The sequence below is a fragment of the Carcharodon carcharias genome, chromosome 22 (genome assembly GCF_017639515.1).
Source record: "Carcharodon carcharias isolate sCarCar2 chromosome 22, sCarCar2.pri, whole genome shotgun sequence".
Lineage (NCBI taxonomy): Eukaryota > Metazoa > Chordata > Chondrichthyes > Lamniformes > Lamnidae > Carcharodon > Carcharodon carcharias.
In genome coordinates this window covers 37,078,599-37,100,869 of record NC_054488.1, presented here as the reverse complement: position 1 = coordinate 37,100,869, position 22,271 = coordinate 37,078,599, and the positions used below count along the sequence as shown (strand labels likewise).

The 22,271-nt window shown below is 41.9% G+C and overlaps 1 protein-coding gene across 3 annotated transcripts in view; it reads left to right on the top strand.

Annotated features, from left to right (window-relative positions):
* stx8 (syntaxin 8) overlaps positions 1–22,271 on the top strand; it is a 170,831-nt gene that overhangs the window by 128,315 nt on the left and 20,245 nt on the right. Inside the window, exon 8 of one of the 3 annotated variants that reach the window (XM_041216804.1) lies at positions 633–661. The exons of the other annotated variants lie outside the window; for them this stretch is intronic. Within the exon in view, the coding sequence (XP_041072738.1) occupies positions 633–646 (14 nt within the window). The 3' untranslated portion in view covers positions 647–661. Of the gene's footprint in view, positions 1–632; positions 662–22,271 lie in introns of those variants that run through there. 3 annotated transcript variants of the gene reach the window in all.

Here is a 22,271-nt window from a genome sequence, read left to right as displayed (position 1 = left end):
TTGAATGTTGCTGGGCATTACTAATGAGTAGGCAGAAAAATCACGAAAAAGCCAAGAATTATAAGGAGTAAAAAGAAATTGGTGAACACACAAGGTTAGAACAGCAAAAGGTGAGATAGTTGCCCGTTGGCAAGGTACTTTAGTCTTTATGAACTCCCTCTTCAACAAAACTGCTGTCAGGATGAGCACATGCAAATTTTAGAAGGCAACGTCTGTGACACCAGGCTACTGTGAAGCGCCAGCTCTCTGACCGCCAGGCCTCAGTGCCTCTTCAGTGTCCCTCTGCCTCATTATTACAAGCACCTTGTGGCCCACCCTGCACAGCTGCTGAAGGGGAAAAATTAAAGCAATTCACACACTGTGACTTAACGCTAGGAAACAATTGGTCCTTGTTGGGAGAACCATTATTATGAAGGAGCTAAAGTAGAAGAGGGATTGTGGTTATTGAGAGTGTCACAGGATTTATAGAATGCTATTTCAGTTGAAATAAAGGGTAGCTTGTTGAGAGACAATTATCTGATAATTAAATTGGTCAAGGAAAAGCATTTCAGCAGTTTTTTTAAATTGTTCTCTTCTGAATCCTGGTATGGTATTAATACTCTGATATTAATATACTCTTTGATTTTGCATAGACATGTTAATGTGATGAATCTCGCTAAATAGCTCTCCAGAGACTATGCTATTTTGCAGTGCAAAGAGATGAAATTCAGCTCTACAGGAAGGCTTCCGTGACACACAAGAAGAGCCTTTGTTCCTTGTTTATAAACCAGAAACATGCCTAAAATCACTGAAACAGTGAGAGAGTTGAAGAGGCTGTACTGAGCACGGGGCACAATAAATAAAGATTTGTGCGCTAGATTTTAATGCTTTGATTTGATGATCACTACTCTTTAGGGGTTAAGGGATCTAAGAGGAAGACTGCTTGGACTGTCTTTCAGCTGACTTAATTAAGAAACTTCAATCTTGTTCTACAAGGCCCTCTATGTGTGAAGCTTCTTCCTACCATGAATAGACGTTCAGCCTGTAAAGTGTATACATACATGATGCCATTGTGTTTTGTTGCCAAACTGCAGACAGTGGCAAGTACAATCTGGGATTTGTCAAGGGTTACCCTTTAGGGACCTTGCTCTCTGTGAAATCAAATACAGGTTTTTCTTCCATTAAGAAACTTTCTTAGGCTGTTAAAAGTTAACTGAAATCTCATTTTCAACACCTTAACCAAGGGCACCCAATACATTTACAATGCAAATTACCCAAAGGTAGGAAACAAATGGACACCAGTGCCTTGGTATTTTGTGGACCAGTTTCCCAGGGCTTATTTGTCTTAAAGCCTGCTGAGTGCAGTTCCTCCTGCAATAATCTACTTATCAAGTAATTTACCACTCCTCTGCCTCTTGAGAATGGGTCTTGCAAGTTTTTGCATCTTGAGTAGTTTTAAATTGATTCTGTTTTGAAGAGGGAGCTGTTAAGTCAGTTGTAAAAACTCGGGATGATAGTTGCCGAATTTATTAGCAGGTTAATTGTGGATGAAGCCAAGACTTCTTATTTTACAAAGACTGCTTTGCAAAGGTTGCTCTGTAAACTATTATGGCGCTTTAAAAATGCCACAGCAATAATTATGATAGAATTAGAGAAAATATTTTGTTAGCCGAGCTGAGAAGTAAGAATCGTTTATTTAATGAATTACAAAGTAACCCCCCAAAAAATGTTATATTTTAAGTCCTCATTCGCTGCAGTTGGGATTACTTGAAATTTGCCTTTATCAAATGTTATATATCAACAAAAATAGCTGTAGAATTGATTGTACTATTAAATATTATTAGTGCAGCTCAGTTTTAATAGAGTGCCAGCAATTTCCAGGACATCCATCGTTGACTGCTTTCCTATTACAGTTGTATATTCATTAAATTAGCTTTCAGGAGACTTATTTCTGATGAATTGAGTTAAATATTCTTGTGCTGCAGTGCAAAAAATTAGGTTGATTAGCACAGAATAGTTACAGAGGAAAGTTCTGGGTGGTCGGTTTAAGATGGCATCAAAAGTGGCTGTTGCTTACATTTGGAAATGAGACTTTGATCTATTTGGTCTACAAACGTGACTGTTGTACATTGACCTGAAAAGTCAAACAGGAGTTAACAACAGAGACCACTCTAGTTAATTAGTGTGAAGGTGACAGTTTCCAAACTTGAATGAAAGAACTTTAATCCTCTTTTTAGAATTGAATTTTGCAAATGTAGAATGCTGTCAAGTGCGGAGATTTCCCTTTAAACATAGGTGATGGTTTGAGGGAGAAACAGATGAGAAATAAGAGGGGGGAGGGACATGATAATTTAATTTGATGATTCCAGAGACATTGAAATGCTGTTAAGTTGGATATAATTATTGAACAACTTTTGGTAATTTTAAAACTACAGCACATGAGCAAAGCTAATGTCTCCCAGTGTAAGTAAGTAAAGGTTTCATTAGTTAACAGAAATGTGCCATCTTCCATCATGATCAATATTTTCCACCTTCTGCCTAACTTATTTACATTTTTGTACAACTGCTTTCTTTCAAAACTGTGATTAAATGCCTTCTAGGGAAGGTTAAGGAGGATTTAGTAATACTTCTGAATTGGTATATTTTCTTTTGTTCCATCCCTAGCCTCAGTGCATGCAGTGAATTTCACTGCCAAGAGTCACTGGAAGGAGAGGAACAGTTGAAACTTTTTTTTTGCATGGCCTTCAAAATTTAATAGCATTGTAAAGAAATTCTTCCAAAGTAGGCAATCAGTTTAGTGCCTGAGTATTTTAGGTTCTTGTATATAATTGTCCTGTCAATGCATATGTTGAGTAATTCAGTTTTAAACTGATCATAAATTTATATTGCTGGTACAAAGCAGTTGAGCAGGATGCCTGTTTAGCAATCCTGTATGTATTTAAGTCTTCGGTCTGCTATGATATTTAATAATTTGGCAACCCTAGGATTATATTTTTCCCCTTTTGTTCCGACTTCTTTTCTGTACTGCAAGCTCATGGATTTCTTTTTCATCAAGGTTGAGACCATCCAACCAGTGCCTTTGTCATTTCTCTTCTTTCCCAAAGCCCACCGGGCCAAATTTCCTCTAACGCCCTGCCCCCACCTAGCCCTGAACTCATGTCTTTCTCTAGTTTCTCTCCTATCTCCCCTCATGCCCTCTGAGCTCATCTTGTCCATGAGATCTACTTCCTGCTCTCTTGATCCTATTCCCACTAAACTGCTAACCATTCATATTCCCTTCCTGGCTTTCGTGTTAGCTGACAATGTTACCGGTTCTCTGCCCCCCTCACCTTCAAATCTGCCAGCATTACCCATCTCTTCAACCTTGACTCCACTGTCCGTGCAAACTACCTCCTCACCTCCAATTTCCCTTTCTTCTCCAAAGCCTACGAGTGTATAATTGCCTCCCATTTCGTGCCCTTCTTTCCCAGAAATCCATGGCCGGGATTTTCCATTCCCGAATGGGGAGGACGTGTTTGGTGGCATAGTCGGAAAATCTCTTGAGAAGCCCTTGTCACATTTCCCGCCAACATAAATCGAGGACAAATATGCCCCCCACCCCCCCACCCCCACATCAATGATGAGCCCCATTTTCCGCCATTGAATTTTCATAAATGTGCATCTAATTATTGTGGAATCATCCCCCAAGGTCAAATTTAAATCCCACATCAGCGTGACTTCAGAACGGCATGATTTACAACTGCCTATAAAGAGTCACCTCGGTGAATGACCCCGGAGTATGCACCTGTTAATCCTCCTCTCTATGGGTGCCCAAGGGCCCTCCACTTACTCCTTGAGTGATGCGCCCCTGCGCCCCCCTCTCGTGTGTTGATACTGATGGATGCCAGCAAGTCCCTCAGCAATGGAGTGCAGCTCCAGCAGCAGTGCTGGACCGATGTCCTGGACCAAGGTCTCCAAGGTGGCCACAACCTTACCAGTGTTGACCTCGATGCGTTCGCATGCTGACGCTAAGATCCCAATCTGAAGGTGGACGGATTCCTCCGTTGTGCCTTGCAATCTGAGGAGTGCAGCGGACATCCCTTCCTGGTGTTCCTGAGCCTGTCTTTGCAGCTCCAACGAATGATATAGAGCTGAGTCCAGAGGCTCCTCATCTGCTTCGGATTCAGCAGATTCCTGGCCTCCAGCTGTCCTCCCGAGTGCCAGCATCCTGGGATGTCCCTGCCTCCGTCTGCTATGGATCAGACAGTGCGCTGTGCTTACCAGATTGTGATCCTGAGACTACTCTAGATCTAGGTCCCACCGAGATGTGTCGCTGCACTGGTGGAGGGTGTGGTGAGTGCTGTGATAGGTCTTCACTAAGGGTGTCATCAGATTCCTCTTCCGAGGCTTGAGTTGAGGGCCTGGCTCATGGATGCCCTTGGATGCTTCCTAGATGTGCCAGCAAAAGAAAGGAGAAATCATTAGTGCATGGCAGGGGACTGCAGAACAGGAGACATCACTTACAGTATGGTTGTCTAATGGATGTTCTAGTGCAGGATCCTCACTTGGTTGAGCAATGCCAACCTCACCATCAGCACAGGAATGGTCCAGATCCTCGCTGCCAGGTGGATGGCCCTATTCTCAAAGTCAGGACCTTCAGCTGAGGCATTCCACCCCCAGCCTGGGACCTCTCCCTTTTGTTATAAGCCAGCTTGTCCTGGATGAAGACAGATGGAGAGAGTGTAAGCAGGACGCTTGCCAGGCCAGATGAGAAGGATGCCTGGCATGTGTGGGTGATGAATAGTGCCAATGATGGGAAGAGGACACAATCCTCAAAAGGAGATGACAGTGTATGTGAGAGAGTGATATGTGGTGATGCCCCTTGAATTGGCAGTGAGTGAGGTTCCTGTGGATGTGTGATGTGTTTGTGAGTGTGGGTTGAGAGTGATGAGAAGGGTGACTTATCCTGGCAGAACGGAGGAGATCATTCATCTTCTCCCTGCACTGGTTGGCTGTCCTCTTTTGTACGGCATTGGCGCTCACCGCCATTGCAACCGCCTTCCATGCTGGATTTGTCACCTTGGATGAGGTTCTTCGCTGAAAGCGAGGGTAGGGGACTTCAAGGTGGGCTTCCACTACATCCAGTAGGCGCTTGAGAGAGCTGTCACTGAATTTGGGGGCAGCATGCTTCCCTCTTTTAGAAGCCATGACTTTGCACCAGCTTTCAATTCCTTAGAGAGTGCTCGCTCTATGCAGGGGCAGCCTTTAAGTATGGCGCCTGGATTACAGAAGGCCTGAGGTGACAGTGAATCAGAGGTCGCCTCGCCAACAATTGGACATGAAACCCGTGCGCCTCAATTTTTTCAACAAAGTGGAACACGATATGGTGGAAAAAGCCGCCATTGTCATCGGCGGGTCAGACACCGATTTCCCTGCTTGCTTTCGGACTTGCCGAATTTTGGGATAATTCCGCCCCATGTTTGAATCCCTTCATTCAGGTTTTGGTCCCTGTCACAGTGCTAAAGCAGCTCCTATCAAAGTCACAAATGGCATCCAATGTGAGTGTTGACAAAGGCAGACTCTCTTACCTCGTCCTTCTCGACCTATCTGCAGCCTTTGATGCAGTTGATCACCTTGTTCCCCTCTTCCAACTGGGTGGGACTGCACTTGCCTGGTTCTATTCTCTTCTTTCTCACCGTAGCCAGAAAATCATCATCAGTGACTTCTCTTCCCATTCTTGCACAGTTACTTCTGGTCTCCCCCAAGGATCTATCTTTGGACCTCTCCTATTTCTCATCTACATGTTGCCCCTCAGCGACATCACCTGAATACACATCAGTTCTCATGTATGCTGATGACATCTTGCCCTATCTCACCACTATCAACCTTGAGCCTTCCGCTGTCTTCAAATTTTCAGACTGCTTATCAGATATCCATGACTTGATGAGCAGAAATTTTCTCCAGCTAAATATTGGGAAGATTGAAGCCATTGTCTTTGGTCCCTGCCACAATTTCCATGCCTTGTCACCCAACTCCATCCCCTTCCCCGGCAGCTGTCTGAGGCTGAACCAGACCGTTCACAACTTCTATTATATTTGACCCCAAGATGAGCTTTAAACCACATAAACTGCCTATTTCTACCTCCATAACATCACTTAGCTCTGCCCTGCCTCCGCCCTTTTGCTGCTAAAACTCTCAACCATGCCTTTGTTTATCTCTAGACTTATTATTCTAAGGCACCACTGGCCGGTCTCCCACATTCTACCCCCATAAACTTGAAATCCTCTAAAACTCTGCTGCTTGTGTCCTAACTTGCACCAAATCCTGTTCACCCCATCACCCCTATGTTCACTAATCTATACTGGCTTCCGGTTAAGCAAAACCCGTGGCCTGGCCCCTCCCTATCACCATAATCACCTCCAATCTACACTCTCTGAGGTACCTGCATTCTTCTAATTCCTGCCTCTTGAACGTTTTGTGTGCACCCATTGTTGGCCATGCCTTCATCTCTGGAATTCTCTGCATAAACCTCTCTGCCTCTCTGCATCACTTTCATCCTTTAACATACGAGCATAAGAATTAGGAGCAGGGGTAGGCCAGTCGGCTCTTCGAGCCTGCGCCGCCATTCAATAAGATCATGGCTGATCTGAATGTAACCTCAACCACACATTCCTGCCTACTCCAATAACCTTTCACCCCTGTTAATCAAGAATCTATCTAGCTCTGCCTTAAAAACATTCAAAGACTCTCCTTCCACCGACTTTTGAGGGAGAGAGTTCCAAAGACTCTCAACCCTCAGAGAAAAACATTCTCCTCACCTCTGTCTTAAATGAGCAATCCATTATTTTTAAACAGTGACCCGAGTTCTGGATTCTCCCACATGAGGAAATATCCTGTCAAGACCCCTCAGGATCTTAATTGTTTCATTTAAGTTGCCTCTTATTCTTCTAAACTCCTGTGGATACAAGCCTAACCTGTCTAGCCTTCCCTCCTACCCATTCCTGGTATTAGTCTAGTAAACCTTCTCTGAACTGTATCTTAATGCATTTACATTCTTTAAATAAGGAGACCAGTACTGTACACAATACTCCCTACAACCCAGAATCACCATAAGGCAAATGCAAAATACTGTGAATGCATAAAATCTGAAACAAAGACAGTAAATGCTGGAAAAACTCAGCAGGTCTGACAGCATCTGGGGAGAGAAAAACAGAGTTAACATTTGGAGTCCATATGACTCTTTTTCAGAGCGAAAGAGAAGTAAAAATGTGATGAAATTTATACTGTTTAAGCGGGGTGGAGCAGCTGAAGCCGGATAGAAGGCCAGCGATAGGTGGAGGCAAAGGAGAGATGTCATGAACAAAACAACAAAGAGATTTTAGTGGTAGTGGTAAGGACTAAAGGAGATGCTGATGGTGGTATTAAGGTCGGAAAGCAGAATGTGGTAACAGCAGGACAAGGTTAAGCACTCTGGAAAGAACAGCATGAACAAATGACAGATGGCCCTAGTGGGGATGGGGTGGGGGGAGTGGTGGTGGTGGGAAAAAAGATCGAAAATAGGATAAAAAGTAGGGATAAAACAATGAATATAAATTAAAATAAATACAAATAAGTGGATAAAAAATAGAAATGAATATTGAAAAAATGGGTATAAAAAAGGGGTGAGGATGGAGGAGACAGTTCATGGCCTGAAGTTGTTGAACTCAGTGTTAAGTCCAGAAGGCTGTAAAGTGCCTTATCAGAAGATGAAGTGCTGTTCCTCCAGTTTGCATTGGGCTTCACTGGAACCTTGCAGCAGGCCAAGGATGGACACGTGGGCATGAGGGCAGGATGGTGTGTTGAAATGGCAAGTGACAGGAAGGCTTGAGGACTGAGTGAAGGTGTTTTGGAGGGAGGTGGAGGTGCCCTATTCCCCTCTTGTCTAGCCACTGATGAAACACACCATGGTCTCCAAGGTGGCTGCCATCCTTCCCATGGTGACCTCGAGGCGCTTGCATGTCACGACATCAGACAGAACACAGACAGACTCCTCCATCCTTCATTCCAGTCTGTTGATTGTCTCCTGCAACTCTGCCTGATGTTCCCCTGCCTGTCGTTGCATCTCTAGCATTTTCTCAGTGGCCACTTGCAGAGGCTCATCATCTGACTAGGACAGAGTGAGTGCCTTATCTCCAGCAGTCCTTCGAGTGCCAGAGACCTGGGCTGTCACTGCCTCTGACTGCTGTAGAGACGTGTCAGTCAGGTGTTCTCCAGAAAGTGACATTGAGCCTAATTGAGAACTAAGAGCCACTGAGGTGTATATCTGCACTGGTGGAGGCTGCAGGTGAACGCTGTGATGGATCTTCTTCAGATGGCTCCTCAGCATGCTGCTCTGAGGTGTGCTGAAGGCTGGGGCTTATGTTGGCCCTGCTGATGTGCCTGGACCTGCTGGGGCCTGTGAGAAAGAGTAGATAGATTTAGTTCATGAGAAGGCTGAATACAAGATTGCATGTCACTCGCTGTGAATGTCAGGATGTGATCAATTCATGGAGGGCTCACCCGTACTGGGTTTCTGGGAGAAGCCGATCTCATCTTCCCCACAGGAGTGATCTCTGTCCTTCCCTGCCAGCTCGACAGAATCCTCCTTGAAGGGAGTGAGCTCCTGGATGATTAGCCTTCCCTCCTCTGGTCTGGAGTCGCTCCCTTTTGTTGTGGGCAAGCTTGGCCTGCACAAAGATAAATGGATGGAATGTGATGAAAAGAGATGGAGCAGAGGTTGGGAAGCATGCATGTCCCCTGTGTGTGGTGAGCCCTCCCCAGTAAGGGCTGAGGATTGAGTTAGTGCTGCATAATAGATGAGATGCTGGTGATGTGAAAGTGACCGTGAGACAATCAGTGCTGATGTGTCCCCCACTAATATTGTGTGAGATCCCTGAGCAGTGTAACCCTTTCAGTGCATGATGCCCTGATGATGGTGAGAGATTGGAATGAGCTGAAGATTGAATTACCCTGTTGGAGCCAATGAGATCATTCAACCTCTTCCTGCACTGTATGGCATTTCTGGGGTGAGTGCCTGATGAGTTGACCTCCCGTGCAACCACCTCGCAGGCCAGCAAGGTGAGGATTGTGGGCTTTCTGGAGCTATCTCCCTGGGGTAGAGAACATCCCAATGTTGGCGCACTCCTCTTATCAAAGCCTCGAAAGAATCATGGCTAGACCTTGGGGCAGCCTTCTTCCTGTATGTGGGCATCTCGAGACATCTCCAGAAGACAGCTGGGCTGGAGAGAGTGAATGTATGTGCTTGGGTGGTGTTTAAATATGGCATCCGGACCTTCGACCCTATTAGGTAACGGCAGGGCAGGTGAATCAGTTCCCAACCCACCATGTGATTTGGAGAGATACTCGCGTATACATAATTAATTAGCTTCCAAGTGCGAATTCCCACCACTCCAACCAGTGGGAAACATGCTGCAGAACCAAAAATGGAAAATTCTGCCCTATAATCTCTGTTTTTTCTCAACCCCTGTCTTCTTCAGCTTGCCTATCCTGCACCACTGGACTCATCAACTTCTACTTCTGAGCTTGGATGAGCTCCAACCAGCTTCAATTTATCCAGAAATTTTGGTTTCTAATTTGTTTCAGTTTTTGTTTCCTTAGAAACTGGGAGAATCAGTTTCTTTTCCCTGTTTCCCCTTTCAGTTTCCCTTTTCAGTTCAGATCTGCTTCAAAAAAAAGCTTTTGAGAATAAAGCGCAAAACCTGTTTGCACAATTCACATGAATAGAAAATCTAGATGGCACAAAGACTGTAAGAGTATAAAGCATCAAGAAAGTGGATTTTATTGAAGCAGAAAGTGACTATAGACCAATTTTTAAAATTTAAAATGAGCGCTGAATCAGTGCTACTTTGCTACCTGTGAGAAGGTGGACAGTGAAGCATTTAAGAAATGTTTGGAAATTTTATATTGTAAAATGTTATTTGGCAACTCATTGCTGGAACTTTTTTATGGTTTTAAAAAGTTAAATCTAATTTTGCCTAAAAAAAAAAGCACAGTTTTACTGTTAATTCTCAAATTTGGATGGAGAATGAGCCTGATGCACTTAATTGGGACAGGAGGCAACAAATTGTCCTAAATACTGCTATTTGGTTACATGTCAACAAGCATGACATAATGGATGTGTGTGGGCTCCATGAATGACCTTTGATTTTCCCTCATTGTCATTTGGAGAAGTGCCTTCATCTGATGAGATGACTGAGCTTGAGAATTCAGTAGCAAATATCTGTGGTAGTTTGAATAACATTAACAAGGATGAAGATTTTATACCGGCAGGTTTGCAATTAAGCTTTGATATTTATCAACTATGTGCAAAATAATGTCGATGAACATCAAGTTTCAGAAAATTCACCAAAGAATTTTTGAGAGTTAGTAATTTTTAAAAGTTGAATTACAAAGAGACAATGTTTATTATTTATTTAAATAGTATGCTAAAGACATCATCAGCAAAGGTACCTTGGAGGAGCAGATAGCAAGCTTGCTAGTGCACAAGAGATGAATCACTTGCCACAAAATAACCAGAATACTGAATTTACCTCGATAAAAGGCTCCATTTAATAACAATATTGGGGCTTTGTCAAGTCAATAACTCCTCAATGATGCCATCAGCATTCACTTTGCAGAATGGGTCAAAAGCTTCATTACTGCTGTTGATAAATGAATGATGACTTTTTGTATACAAGATATATGCGCCATTTCAGTTTTTAAATAACTACTAATGTCCTGCATTCAACTTTTAAAGGCTTCTTATTGAAATATCTTTGAACAACCCAAAACCAAAAGATTTATATAAATCATTAATTTTACTGAGCTTATCAATGACATTCAGAGACATTAAATCTCAGTAAAGAAGAAACATGCACTAAAGCTTGACATGAATTGCATTCTTATATCAGACATTGCTAATGGAATAACTGTGATCAAAAATTTGGTTTTCTGATGTTTCTTTAAGTATAGACAGCAGAAGTCCATGTGGTAGTTTCTGGATGCAAGCATTATTTGGTCAGAACAGTAGCTAACCCTTTTTCCCTGTAATTGTACAGCTTTTTATTTAGTCAGTAATGAACAAAAGCTATTCAGATTTTCAGGTATTGGCACAGTAATGATTATTTTAGAACAAGGTACACAGGCTTCAAAAATGAACGTTACAGTGGTAAATTTCCTGGTACTTGTGCTTTAAATTATTGCCTTTAGAAGCTGTGCACTGCTCATTGATTTGTAAATAAATGATCCGTTTTTCTTTCAAACCAAAAAAAATTATGAACTGCTTTAGTTGCACCAGGGGTGAGGCGATTCTTTATTTCAAGAAACAAGGAGGATTTATCATTAAATTATACGACAGATTTTATCATACTGTTGCCTCCTTGCATTTTCTTTAATAACATATATTTTCCATTAAATTGGTGGGATCAGAGAATGATGAGCATGATGCTTCCTGCTGCGCTGAAGTCATGGGATTTTCTGTGGTCAGCCTGACTGAATTACTCATGGTTGCTCCCTGCTCAGATATGGGCCTGGGTGGTGGAAGTTTGCAAAGGAAGGGGAAAATCTGTGCCTTGATGTAGTTAAAATTTAAAGGTTGATGTGATAGTAAAAGTTATTTAATAGACTGTAAATATTTTATAAGCCTATCTTAGTCTTTACAAAGGTGCAAAAAAGCTGGCAGAATAAATGTGGTGCCTCCAAGTGGAATGCAAAGAATATTTCGTGAATGTCATTCATGAGATTGTCCCAAGCGTTAAGGGAATTGTTCTCATGATGCCAAATATTAAGCAGTCTTAAACTGCTTACTATTTCACAGTCGTGAATTGCTGCCAGAAATACCTGAACTATCACTATGGTTGTGATCTATAATCTCACCTGCAGCTTTGTAGTTACTTTTATATTGCTTTCATATGGCTGTTTGTTTGGGAGAGCTGATGACAGAAAGTAATAAAACCATGAGCTCCCTTGGGCTAGCAAGGCAGAAATGGCCAGAGCTCAATGAATTTGTTACTCTGATTAATTTTCTTTTACTAATAGAAATCACTGACATAGCAGTTAGCTTAATGTGTGTAAATGAATTAATTAGTAAGGCTTGACAATGCAATAAAAAATTCCAGACCATCTCTTCATTTTTGTACAATTATTTCCTTTGATTTGTGTTTCCCTTAAATAACTGCGTCTCTCCATCCACATTCCAAACAAACATTTAATTTACATGGTGCTTTAAGTAAATGCCAGCAGGCTTATTCTAGATCTAGTAAGGAGCCTCCAGTGCTTGTACTGTGGGAAGTCTGAGCCTTTCTATTTATTACGCTGTGTGGAAAATAGCATTGTAACTTGAAATCAATCCTAATTTTGTTCAATGTTGGCTGAAGTTAGAAGGAAGGAAATTACCAAGTCAGTCCTTTGTGAGATCAAAAATCTACTTACATTTGACAGTTGTATCATAGAATGAAACCTGTGATTGGATGAGAGTTTACACAACAGTAAAAGTGCGAGTTGCATAAGAAAGCTTAAGCTGCTTTTAAATTGGCCTGAGAGTAATTCTTGCATTGCCGATTTCTGATGCATGGCCTTTGCGCAGTCTGCAACAGCTCCAGTGTGAAAATGAGTTTTGCCAGCAGCCGCTGGCAAATAAATCGCTAATTTACAATGGGATTGCAATGGATGTGTGGGACCCATTCACTGGGAATGAGCAGTAGAGGCATGCTTCTAAGGCCAGTGGAAAGCAAGTTTAAAATTGAGAAAATGCGAGTTAGCCCTCAACTCTACCTTTTCGTTATGTCGCTCCAGTCCCTTCTTTCTGCTGAAATGCACCTGATTTTTTGTGAGCTGAGTTATATTATTTGCTCCAGTTGCTTCCAGATTGAGTTATATTGTAGACTACATTCCCCAACACATTTCACAATGTGATAAGATATAAGTGTTGTAAGTAGCTAGAAATACATGCTAATTTCATGCAACAGGATTTACAAATTTCTAAAAGCTACTTTTATGGTAAATTAAAGGCTCATCACGCCAATGATTCCTAACTAGGCTTGAGCAGACAAAAACATTGTTAGCTGTGACTGAGCTGAGCCCTCAGGGGAAAGTCTAGGACTAACACATTGGAGGAAAACAAATTAGTGCCACTTTACTGACCTGATGATTTTTAATGCGTTCAAGGTGCTGAAATTGAAAGCAGCAGTAGACATAGGCTGCAAGAAGTACTTCTAAGCAAGTTTTAGAGCTCCAGCAATCTTGAATCAAAACTCAATTGTTAATTTCAAGTGCAAGCTTATATTTGATTACCACCAGTTGACATTGGGCTATCATTCAACCTGCTTCTTGTGACATTGCATACACCCCTGGTTATAACCCTCTCCTCTGACCTGCTAAAGCTCTAGTTTTGATCAGCAGAAATACTGAGGCCTAAATAGAATGAGCAAGGAGTAAAAAGTATAGGAGCATGAACTTTGCAATCTGTTGTGGAGGTACTACATTGAAGTATACAAAATCTGAATGGTCTCTAGATAAGGTCAACTCAGATTAATACTTCAAGGTACACAAGGTTAGAAAGCCCAATGGAATAAATGGACATCTATGAAAAGTAAATTTTCAACTGTTATCAGGAAGAACTTCCTTACTCACAGAATGATAAATGTTCAGAAAATCTGTCCGACAAGATAGTAGATGTGGAAGCATTGGCATTCAAAATTCAGAATGGTACTGGAGCAATAGGTTTTGATGATGCTGAATGAGCTTTACACATCCATAACTAATTACGTTCAACTGTTAGGCCTGATATATTGTTGCTACCAACCAATTTGTAGTAACCAGGTTTAATTGCATCGTGTTGCAGAATCAGAGTTAAGATTCATTATTTTTAGATGCTTTTAGACTCATTTTATTTAGAAATGATAATGCCAGAACCTAGCCCTTGTGGTATAATGTTAAAATATGGGACAGAGAATTGGGAGTTTGAATCCAGCATTGGACAAACATTCAAATGTAACTAACTCATTGAGTTTGTTAAGTTCTTGATGAAGTTGTCAAAGTACTGCACAACAATACGGGAGTTGATCTGCAGCAACTTGTATTTATATAGCGCCTTTAACTTAATAAAATATCCCAAGGCACTCCTGTAGAGTGTTATAAAGCAAAATTTGACACTGAGCCTCATAAGACAATAGTTGAGCAGATGGTCAAAGAGGTAGAGTTTAAGGAACATCTGAAAGAAGAAAAGAGGTTCAGGGAGAGAATTCCAGAGCTTAGAACGTAGGCAGCAGAAAGCATGACCGCCAGTGTTAAAGAAGTTAAAATTGGGGATACTCAAGTGGCCAGAAATAGATGAGTAAAGATATCTTGGAGGGCTGGGAGAAATTATAGAGATAGGGAGAGGCCCGTCCATGAAAATAAGGGTGAACATTTTAAAATTGAAGTGTTATGTAATTTGAGGCTGGATTTTACTAGCTGTCTGGTGGCAGGTTGGGAGAGATGAGGATGGGGGGAGCCTGCAAAATGGTGAGTGAAGGTGGGGTTGGAGTGCCCGTCGTCTTCCAGCTGCCATGTCAGCATGCGCAGAAGCCAATTGAACCACTTAACTGACCAATTAAGAGCCTCTGCCCACTGTTGCTGGCATTTCATCAGCGACAGGTGGGCTCTTCACTGTGTGGGTACTGAGCTGCCAGTGCTCTGATTGGGTGGCAGTTCCTGGGGGCAGGCAACTGAACTAAGTGGGGACAGCAGCCCAAATGGAATAGTCAAGTCTAGAGGTAACAAAGGCATGAATGAGGGTTTCAGCAGCAGATGAGCTGAGGCGGGGTGGAGTTAGGCAATGTTATGCAGGTGGAAGTAGGTGGTCTTAGTGACTCTTCAAAAGGAAAAAAATTATAAGATCATTGCGAAATTTCTGGCTTTGACAAAGAAGCCCATGAGCAAACAGTTTCATCTTCCTCATTGAAATACCACTTCTTTAGCTAAAGGAGGAAATCTGGAGTGGGGGATCGTTTTTGAGAAATCTACCTTGCATATTTCAAGTGTGATGCACAATCCAATTTGCTGCTGTTCAAAGACTTTGAGTTGTAGAGGAAAGAAAGCATTTTGTCTGATCTCGTTGAACATTGGATAAATATTGATTTTGTAAACCATACATTAGATTCCTCATCATTAATACTTAGGATATAATGGACCAGAATTTATAGCAGGACACATAATGCTATCTACTGTTAGATATATGTGCCCTGCATCCTTTAGTGCAGAAAATTTTTTAACACAAAATTGTTTAAAGTGCCAGGAGATAATGCCAAGGCAGCATCTGGAACTGGATTGAGCAGGGCGACCAACAAGTTATCTCCTTAAATCAATGAGATTTAAGGATTGGGAAATATATGTAGGAAGGCTGATAAAGATGGTGAATTAAATGACAAATTAAATATAGAAGACACATAAAGAAAGGGCAAAAAATGGAGTCTGAGGGGGAAAAAGAGACAGGTAAAGTAAAAAAAATTAAAATTTGACCTTTTTAATATCTCCTTAAAACACTTAAAATTAAAACTTAAAATTTGAAGGAATGAGTTTCCAAACTGGTAATTTTCAGTGCCGTAGAGGTTAATGGGCACCATTAATACATCTTAGCATGCCATGTACACTGGCACTTACAGTTGAAATGATACTTGATATTTAACTTCCTAATGGTGCGTTTAAAGGACAGTTAATGGGCAAATGCAGCAAGTTCCAAAAAAAGGGGGAGGCTAAGGGCAAATTGCCATTTTCACACAGCTAACGTAGAGCAGTGCAACTCGAACAACAACTGTTGGATACTCACATTTGACCAGGCTGCTCACCTGAAATTTCTGTCCCATTCAATGCAACTGCCATTAGCCTTGCTGTTAACATCAAATTCTGGACCAGCGTCGAATGCAGAAAGGTTATTCTTCTGAGGTTGGTACTTAAATCTGATTTTATGGAACAAAACAATAAGCATCCTATTTTACTAATATCACATTTTATACTTTCACTAAGTGCAGAATGCAAAATTGTTCCATTCTCCAATATTGCTTAGGCTTATTGCTGTAAACATTGAAATAATTTATTGGAGTGAAGCAGGAAGTATGAGGCAGAGTCTACTTGTCATCAAGTGCTGCATTGATATTGAAGCATCATAGTATTTCTTTTCATATAAAATTCAAAACCTGTGTATACTCTGATCATGTGTTGACACATCATGAGGTTTAGTCGGAGGAATAGTGCATTAGGATGAATAGTCATTATGAAAAGTGGAACAGTTTTAGGAAACGTGTGGTGTTAACTTTAAACAGACAATATCTGATTTGGTTGTAATGGGCCGTGAATTAATTACCCAGTAGAAAATGGAGCTGTCGTGAATGCAAAAAAAAAATGCTATTAGCTACGCTGTTTGTAATACTCCAGTAATTTACCAATTAAGTGTCCATGATTTTTTATGATTGGGAATGTGCATTTTTGGGTATTTGGTTATATGTTGAATCCACGTAAAACAAAAGATTTATTTTGTATATTTCCTACATAGACACCTGAGTACCTGAATATGCTGTTCATTTATTTAATGTCATTTTTGGATTATTTATTGTGATCATTATTGTGTGTGTTTGTTATTATGTAATAGATCATGCTACACCATGTATTAATTTAATTTGCTGTCAGCATCACAACTGAAGGTCACTTCAATCCTGTAATAGTGGTATAACAAATAATGAAATGTTAACACAGTTGATCCATTGGGCTAGCTCAGTTATGTTGATGCAGTAGTTACTGATGTCTGTCTTGTATTAACTTATAAGTACATTCTAGTGGGTGGTACCAAATTGAAGCAAGCCCCAAGCAAATTAAATTGGGCATCTCTTCTAGTCCTGAGGAAGATGGGATGATTTATGAAAGCTATGGAGTCCCCCTGCACAAAGTGTAATACATTATTAGTTACACATTAGTGGGGGTAGGAATTGGTATGCATGTCACACATTTTCCAGATCTAAAGCAGGTGCTGTGATGTTAAATTCTTCAGCTTGACATTCCACACTGAAAGTGTGCTTGTCACCACATTGGTTCAGGTCCTTAATAGGTGTCTCCTGGCAGCAGTCTGAAACTACTGTAGGCATATTTAAATACATTAATGAGTGTCCTGCACTGAATCCGAGACCCTTTTGTGAAACTGGTAGCTACGTGCCCCAAAATGTTACTTCCTTAACCCACCCAATAAATCATGGCTTAAACAATCATGTAGAGTCTTCTTTTCTTCGTTTTCTATTATGGTGCTCCTCTGAGATGATTCCCCAGCATCTGCGGCTTGAGAAGTGGAAGGCTGCTGAATTTCTCCTGTGGGCACTTCAGATGGCTTTGGTGGACAACCTCAATGAGCTCTGGCCCTTGAGGACCCGGCTGCAGACTACCGGCCCTCATCCTCAACTAGGGAAGTCTGGACCAAAAAAGACTCCTCAGGTCATGCATAGGAAAAGAATGCATGCATACTAATAGGTTCTCAAAAGCTGCTGCGCATGCTCCCCTTCAAGCCTTATGAGCCAAGGGAGATTGTGGACCTGAGAGCCAAGGTGGCAGCAGTCTGAATTCCCATCAAAGCTGTCCTTGCTCCAAGGCCTTGATGTCATATGCAAACCCAAGTTGAAGCTGAACTCCTCCAAACTTTCCACTATTATCATAAGCTTGATGGCAGGTAGGGCAGTGAATTTAGAAGGTCACTGTGAATTGCCATTAGTCATATTTATGTGTGATAGGCTCTCAATGGCTTCATCTGTATCCTTTCCCTCGAGTGAGCTGCTTTCTGGATGTCATAATCCCCTGCTCCTCTATCTGGAAGTGTAAGGTCAATGGTGCTTTCTCTTCTTCAGTGTTGCTCTCTTCTTCATTGTCTTCTTCTCCCAGAAGACCGTGTGGAGCTTCTAAACCTGAGAAAGGACAAGCATCAGCATTTAGTGCCATGAGCAAGCAAAGACAGATGAGCTGTTTCTGAAAGCCTCAACGTTTTAGCTATTTATGTGAGGGTGAGATTTAAGTGAGAAGGGAAGAGGGAGAAATGGTTTAACCTCACCAGATACCACACTTCTTGTCATTCCCCCTGCCTCTCTGATGCCTATGACCTGTTTTTCAAGTGGGATGGCGCATGAATGAACTGCAGCGCTCTTCCAGGGGTTGCCTGTACCCTGTTATTGCATGGGAGCTTGCCCTGAAAGATAGAAAATGCACTAGTGTTTGAGTAGTGAGAAGTTTTGAGGACATGCATACCAGGATAGAATACTGGTGCATGAAAGATGGTAGAGTGTGACGAGGTGAAGAAAGTAATAGTGAGGGGAGTAATTGGTGCATAGCTCTGCAGCAGGTGGAGTATGATGCAGTAAGTCTAGAAAAGTCCTCTTCACAGGGAGAGAGAAGGCTTGTAAATGCTCAGACAACAATTAGTGCAAGGCTAAGCAGAGAGTGATGAGTGATGTGGGTTAGGAGGCTTATCTTCATTGGCCTTGTGAGGTCACTAAACTTTTACCTGCATTGCAACCATATTCTGGGGAGATGGGGGGGTGGGGGGGGGTGGTGGGGGCTCTGCCCATTCTGCCAGGCAACTTTCCTTAATTTCCTTTGGACACCTGCTGGATAGAAAATGTCCATCCTCCTGCCAATCTCCTCCACTAATGCCTCCAATGCAATCTCAAAAAACAGGGAGTCCTTGTGGCTTTTCCTGTGCTTTTCATTAGCTGCAATCTTCAGTTACATTTACCTGCAGCCAAAGTGCACCTTCCCTTTAAGTAGTTCACGCTGCTTTTAAATGGGGTCAGCTTATTATGTTGCATACTAAGTAGAAAATGGCAGCTAACAATTTAAATGAAACAAAAACGGAAAATGCTGGAAAAACTCAGCAGGTCTAACAGCATCTGTGGAGAGAAAAAACACAGTTAACATTTCGAGTCTGTATGACTCTTCTTCAGAGCTCTGAAGAGTCATACGGATTCGAAATGTTAACTTTTTTTTCTCTCCACAGATGCTGTTAAACATGGTGAGTTTTTCCAGGATTTTCTGTTTTTGTTTCAGATTTCCAGATTCCGCAGTATTTTGCTTTTATCTTAATAATTCAAATGGCTCAGAGGGACCAATTGTGGGCCTTAGTTGTGTGCACCTCATTGGAAATGAGTTTAAACTAGTTTCTATCCTTTGGTCTTAATTAAATTTATATTTAGTATTTATCAAATTTGCCAAATTGTTCTTAAAGGATAATTCCTCAAGAAAAGGCTATTGTTTACATTATACCAGTAGACTGGACATGGAAATGAAAACCATAGACACTTTTTGATTGCACATGTACAACCTTTATCATGATTACAATTATATTAATTTGTAGTATTCTTATTTTTTTCTCTTTTGCCTTTTGTACTATATTTTACAATTTGTATTTTGTGTGCAAAATCTTGAGCAACTGATTTCTTTTCTCTGGAGTTTCCGTAACACTGACACTTAATACCAATCCAGCAATTCCTATTCCACAATTGCCAATTCGGATAATTGTCAATTTCACGGGTAATCTGGCATTTTACAACATCCTGTTGATAGATGGATGCAAATTGTCAAGGTCGTTGCAAATCTTAAACCTCATAAAAACAAAATTTAGATTTGGATGATCTGTTCACAGAGCTGAGGTTCTGGAACTCTGCATCAGCTATGTAAGTAAGTAGTGCAATATCTGGGAAAATGTACCACTTGTAATTTTTACCCCACAAAGGATGTATACATTTATCACTGCCTTTATGGCAGTGGTTCCAAAATAGGGCCTGCAAGGTTAAGACATAACATACTCCTTACATTAAGACATTTTGTGGTTACAGTTTAGAGGATGGCAATGCATTTGGTTTGCTGAAATATGTTTTTTCTTTTCACTTTTATTATTTAGTTTTAATTTAATCATTTGTATATACATATAGTTGTCTTCCAATTTAAAACTTCAGATACAAACATAAAGTTGATTTACATTAAAATTGATTGATAATCACCTTTTTAATATTTGATTCTACTAGTCATGCCAGTATTTTTTTCCAAGAATACAGCTGCAGTAGAGTCGATAGGGGAACAGTGTCCATGAGGACAAAGTGACTATTAAAAGACTTGTAGAAAACAATTGTGAATTATCTCATTCAGCTTGACTGGGAGCAAATACTGCAGTCAGAGAACTGCATGAACCCTGGGAAACCAATGAGGTGTAGTCAAGGGTTGTTTTGTGATTTAATAAAGTGATTTTTAAAGCAGAGATGAATTAGTAGCAATTCATTTATGTAACTTGATACCATTGATTTGTAACATCAGGGGTGCAGAGGATGGGGGCGCACTGGTGATGAATAAATGGTAAGCCAAGTGAAGAAGTCTGAATACTGCTGAACCTTCTAGTGGCGTTGTATTGGGTAGATCAACACTATGGACTGCAGGGTTTCATATAAAGAGAACACATTTTATTAACCTGAAGAGCAGTGCTATTATCTCCATGGACAATTTACGAATGAATACATTTTCAGAGTATATGTCTTTGTGAAACTGTGTATCCAGTTACTAAAGATGTGCTTTTGAGATCACTCTGGCAGAACCTGCCTGCAGCCATCGAACTTGACAACAGTTCAAATGAACACGAACAATAAAGTTGTTGTTGAAGCAGTTATTAATCGCTTCCACATTGCAAAACTGAGGAGGAGAGACATGTTATGGTCATTTTAATCATTTTATTACTACAGATGACTGTTTGGTTTTCACAAGCAAAACTCTTTCCCTTTCCATTTTTTCTCCTCACCAAATTAGCCACCCAAATATGTCAACATAATCCAGTAAAAAAAGGACGGTCTAACTGCAGTCATCATGAATACAGTAAACATCATTCTGTAGTGTGACCTGAGCGTGGAAGGGTACCAACATATAGTAAGTCCTCACTTGAAGTTGTGGTTGTGTTCCTGAAAATCATGATTTTAAGTGAAACAACTTTATGTGAATCACAGGTCCCCATAGGAATCAATGTTAAAGTCAGAGTTAGATTCCTTCAGACAGCTCTTGCCCAGAAAACTCAATGTACAAGTTGAAATACTGTACCGTACATGTGCAGCACTGTGCATCCCTAGCTGGAATAACTTGCAAACTAAAATAAATCACTGAACATAACAGAAATACTATATACATTGAAATTACGTAACACTAAATCACTCAAACAAGCCCTGAGTAGCACAGCTTCTGGCCTGAATTTTCCAGTCCCGTTGGTGTTGGGTATCATGGTGGGTGGGGGGGAGACAATATGGCAAGAAGGCCAAAAATCGGTTTCATACTGGCGTAAAAGCACGGCGGAATCATCCGATGGTATCCGCCATGGCGGAGGCTGGTGTGAACATCATTTGTATCCCGGTAATGGGATGCAAAATAAGGCCCGAGCACAATTGTCCCCCCACGCCAGATTTACGGCTATGGCAATGGGAAAACACGCCTACCCAGAATACGCCTGGAGAAATGTGATGTGCAGAAGTCGGGACTTACCATTAGGGCCTTGCTCAGATCGCGGATATCCAAGGAGCAGAAGATACTGGAGCCCCACGCCATCCTGGCCCTGGAGGAACACGTAGATCACATTCTGGGTGCATTCTCATGGACATGGCTCCACTGCAAAGCAGCTCGCAGAAGGTGGTAGGTCTCCGTTGATGTCCTGGATCTGCTTCGGAACATCACGGTCTTGGCCGTGGGCTACTATGGATGATTGGGGGGGTGAGGGTGGGAAGAGGAATGCCCAGCTGTGAGTGGGAGAGGGTGAGGTTGGAGGGGGTGTGGGGTGAGCGAACAAAGGTGTCAGGGTTGGGTGAGATGTCTGGGGGGGAGGAAGGAATTCAGAGGGAGGAAGGTAACTGGTGGGGGGAAGGGGGGGTTCGAAGTGTGGGAGGGTGTCCGGGTGGGAGGAGGAAGTTCGGAGAGGGACAAGGTGTCTGGGGGAAGGTGTCCGGGGAGGAGGGAGTTCGAAGGGGGAGGGGAGGTGTCTGGGGGGGGAACGAGGGAGTTCAAGGGTGGGTGGGGCGGGAAGGTGTCTGTGGGGGAGGAGGGAGTTCAGAAGGGAAAAGCTGTCCTGGGGAGGAGGGAGTAAGGATGGAGAGATGAAAACGGGGTGGGGTTGTCCAGGTGAACATGCAGGGGAAGGGTCTGAGGAGTCAATGATTGCCTCCTGGGGAGCAAACTGAGGGTGGCTGTGGGAGGAGGGCATGGGGAATATGAGATGGGGGGGAGAGAGTTCAGAAAGGTGGGAAGGTGAGGGTGCATCAGGAGCG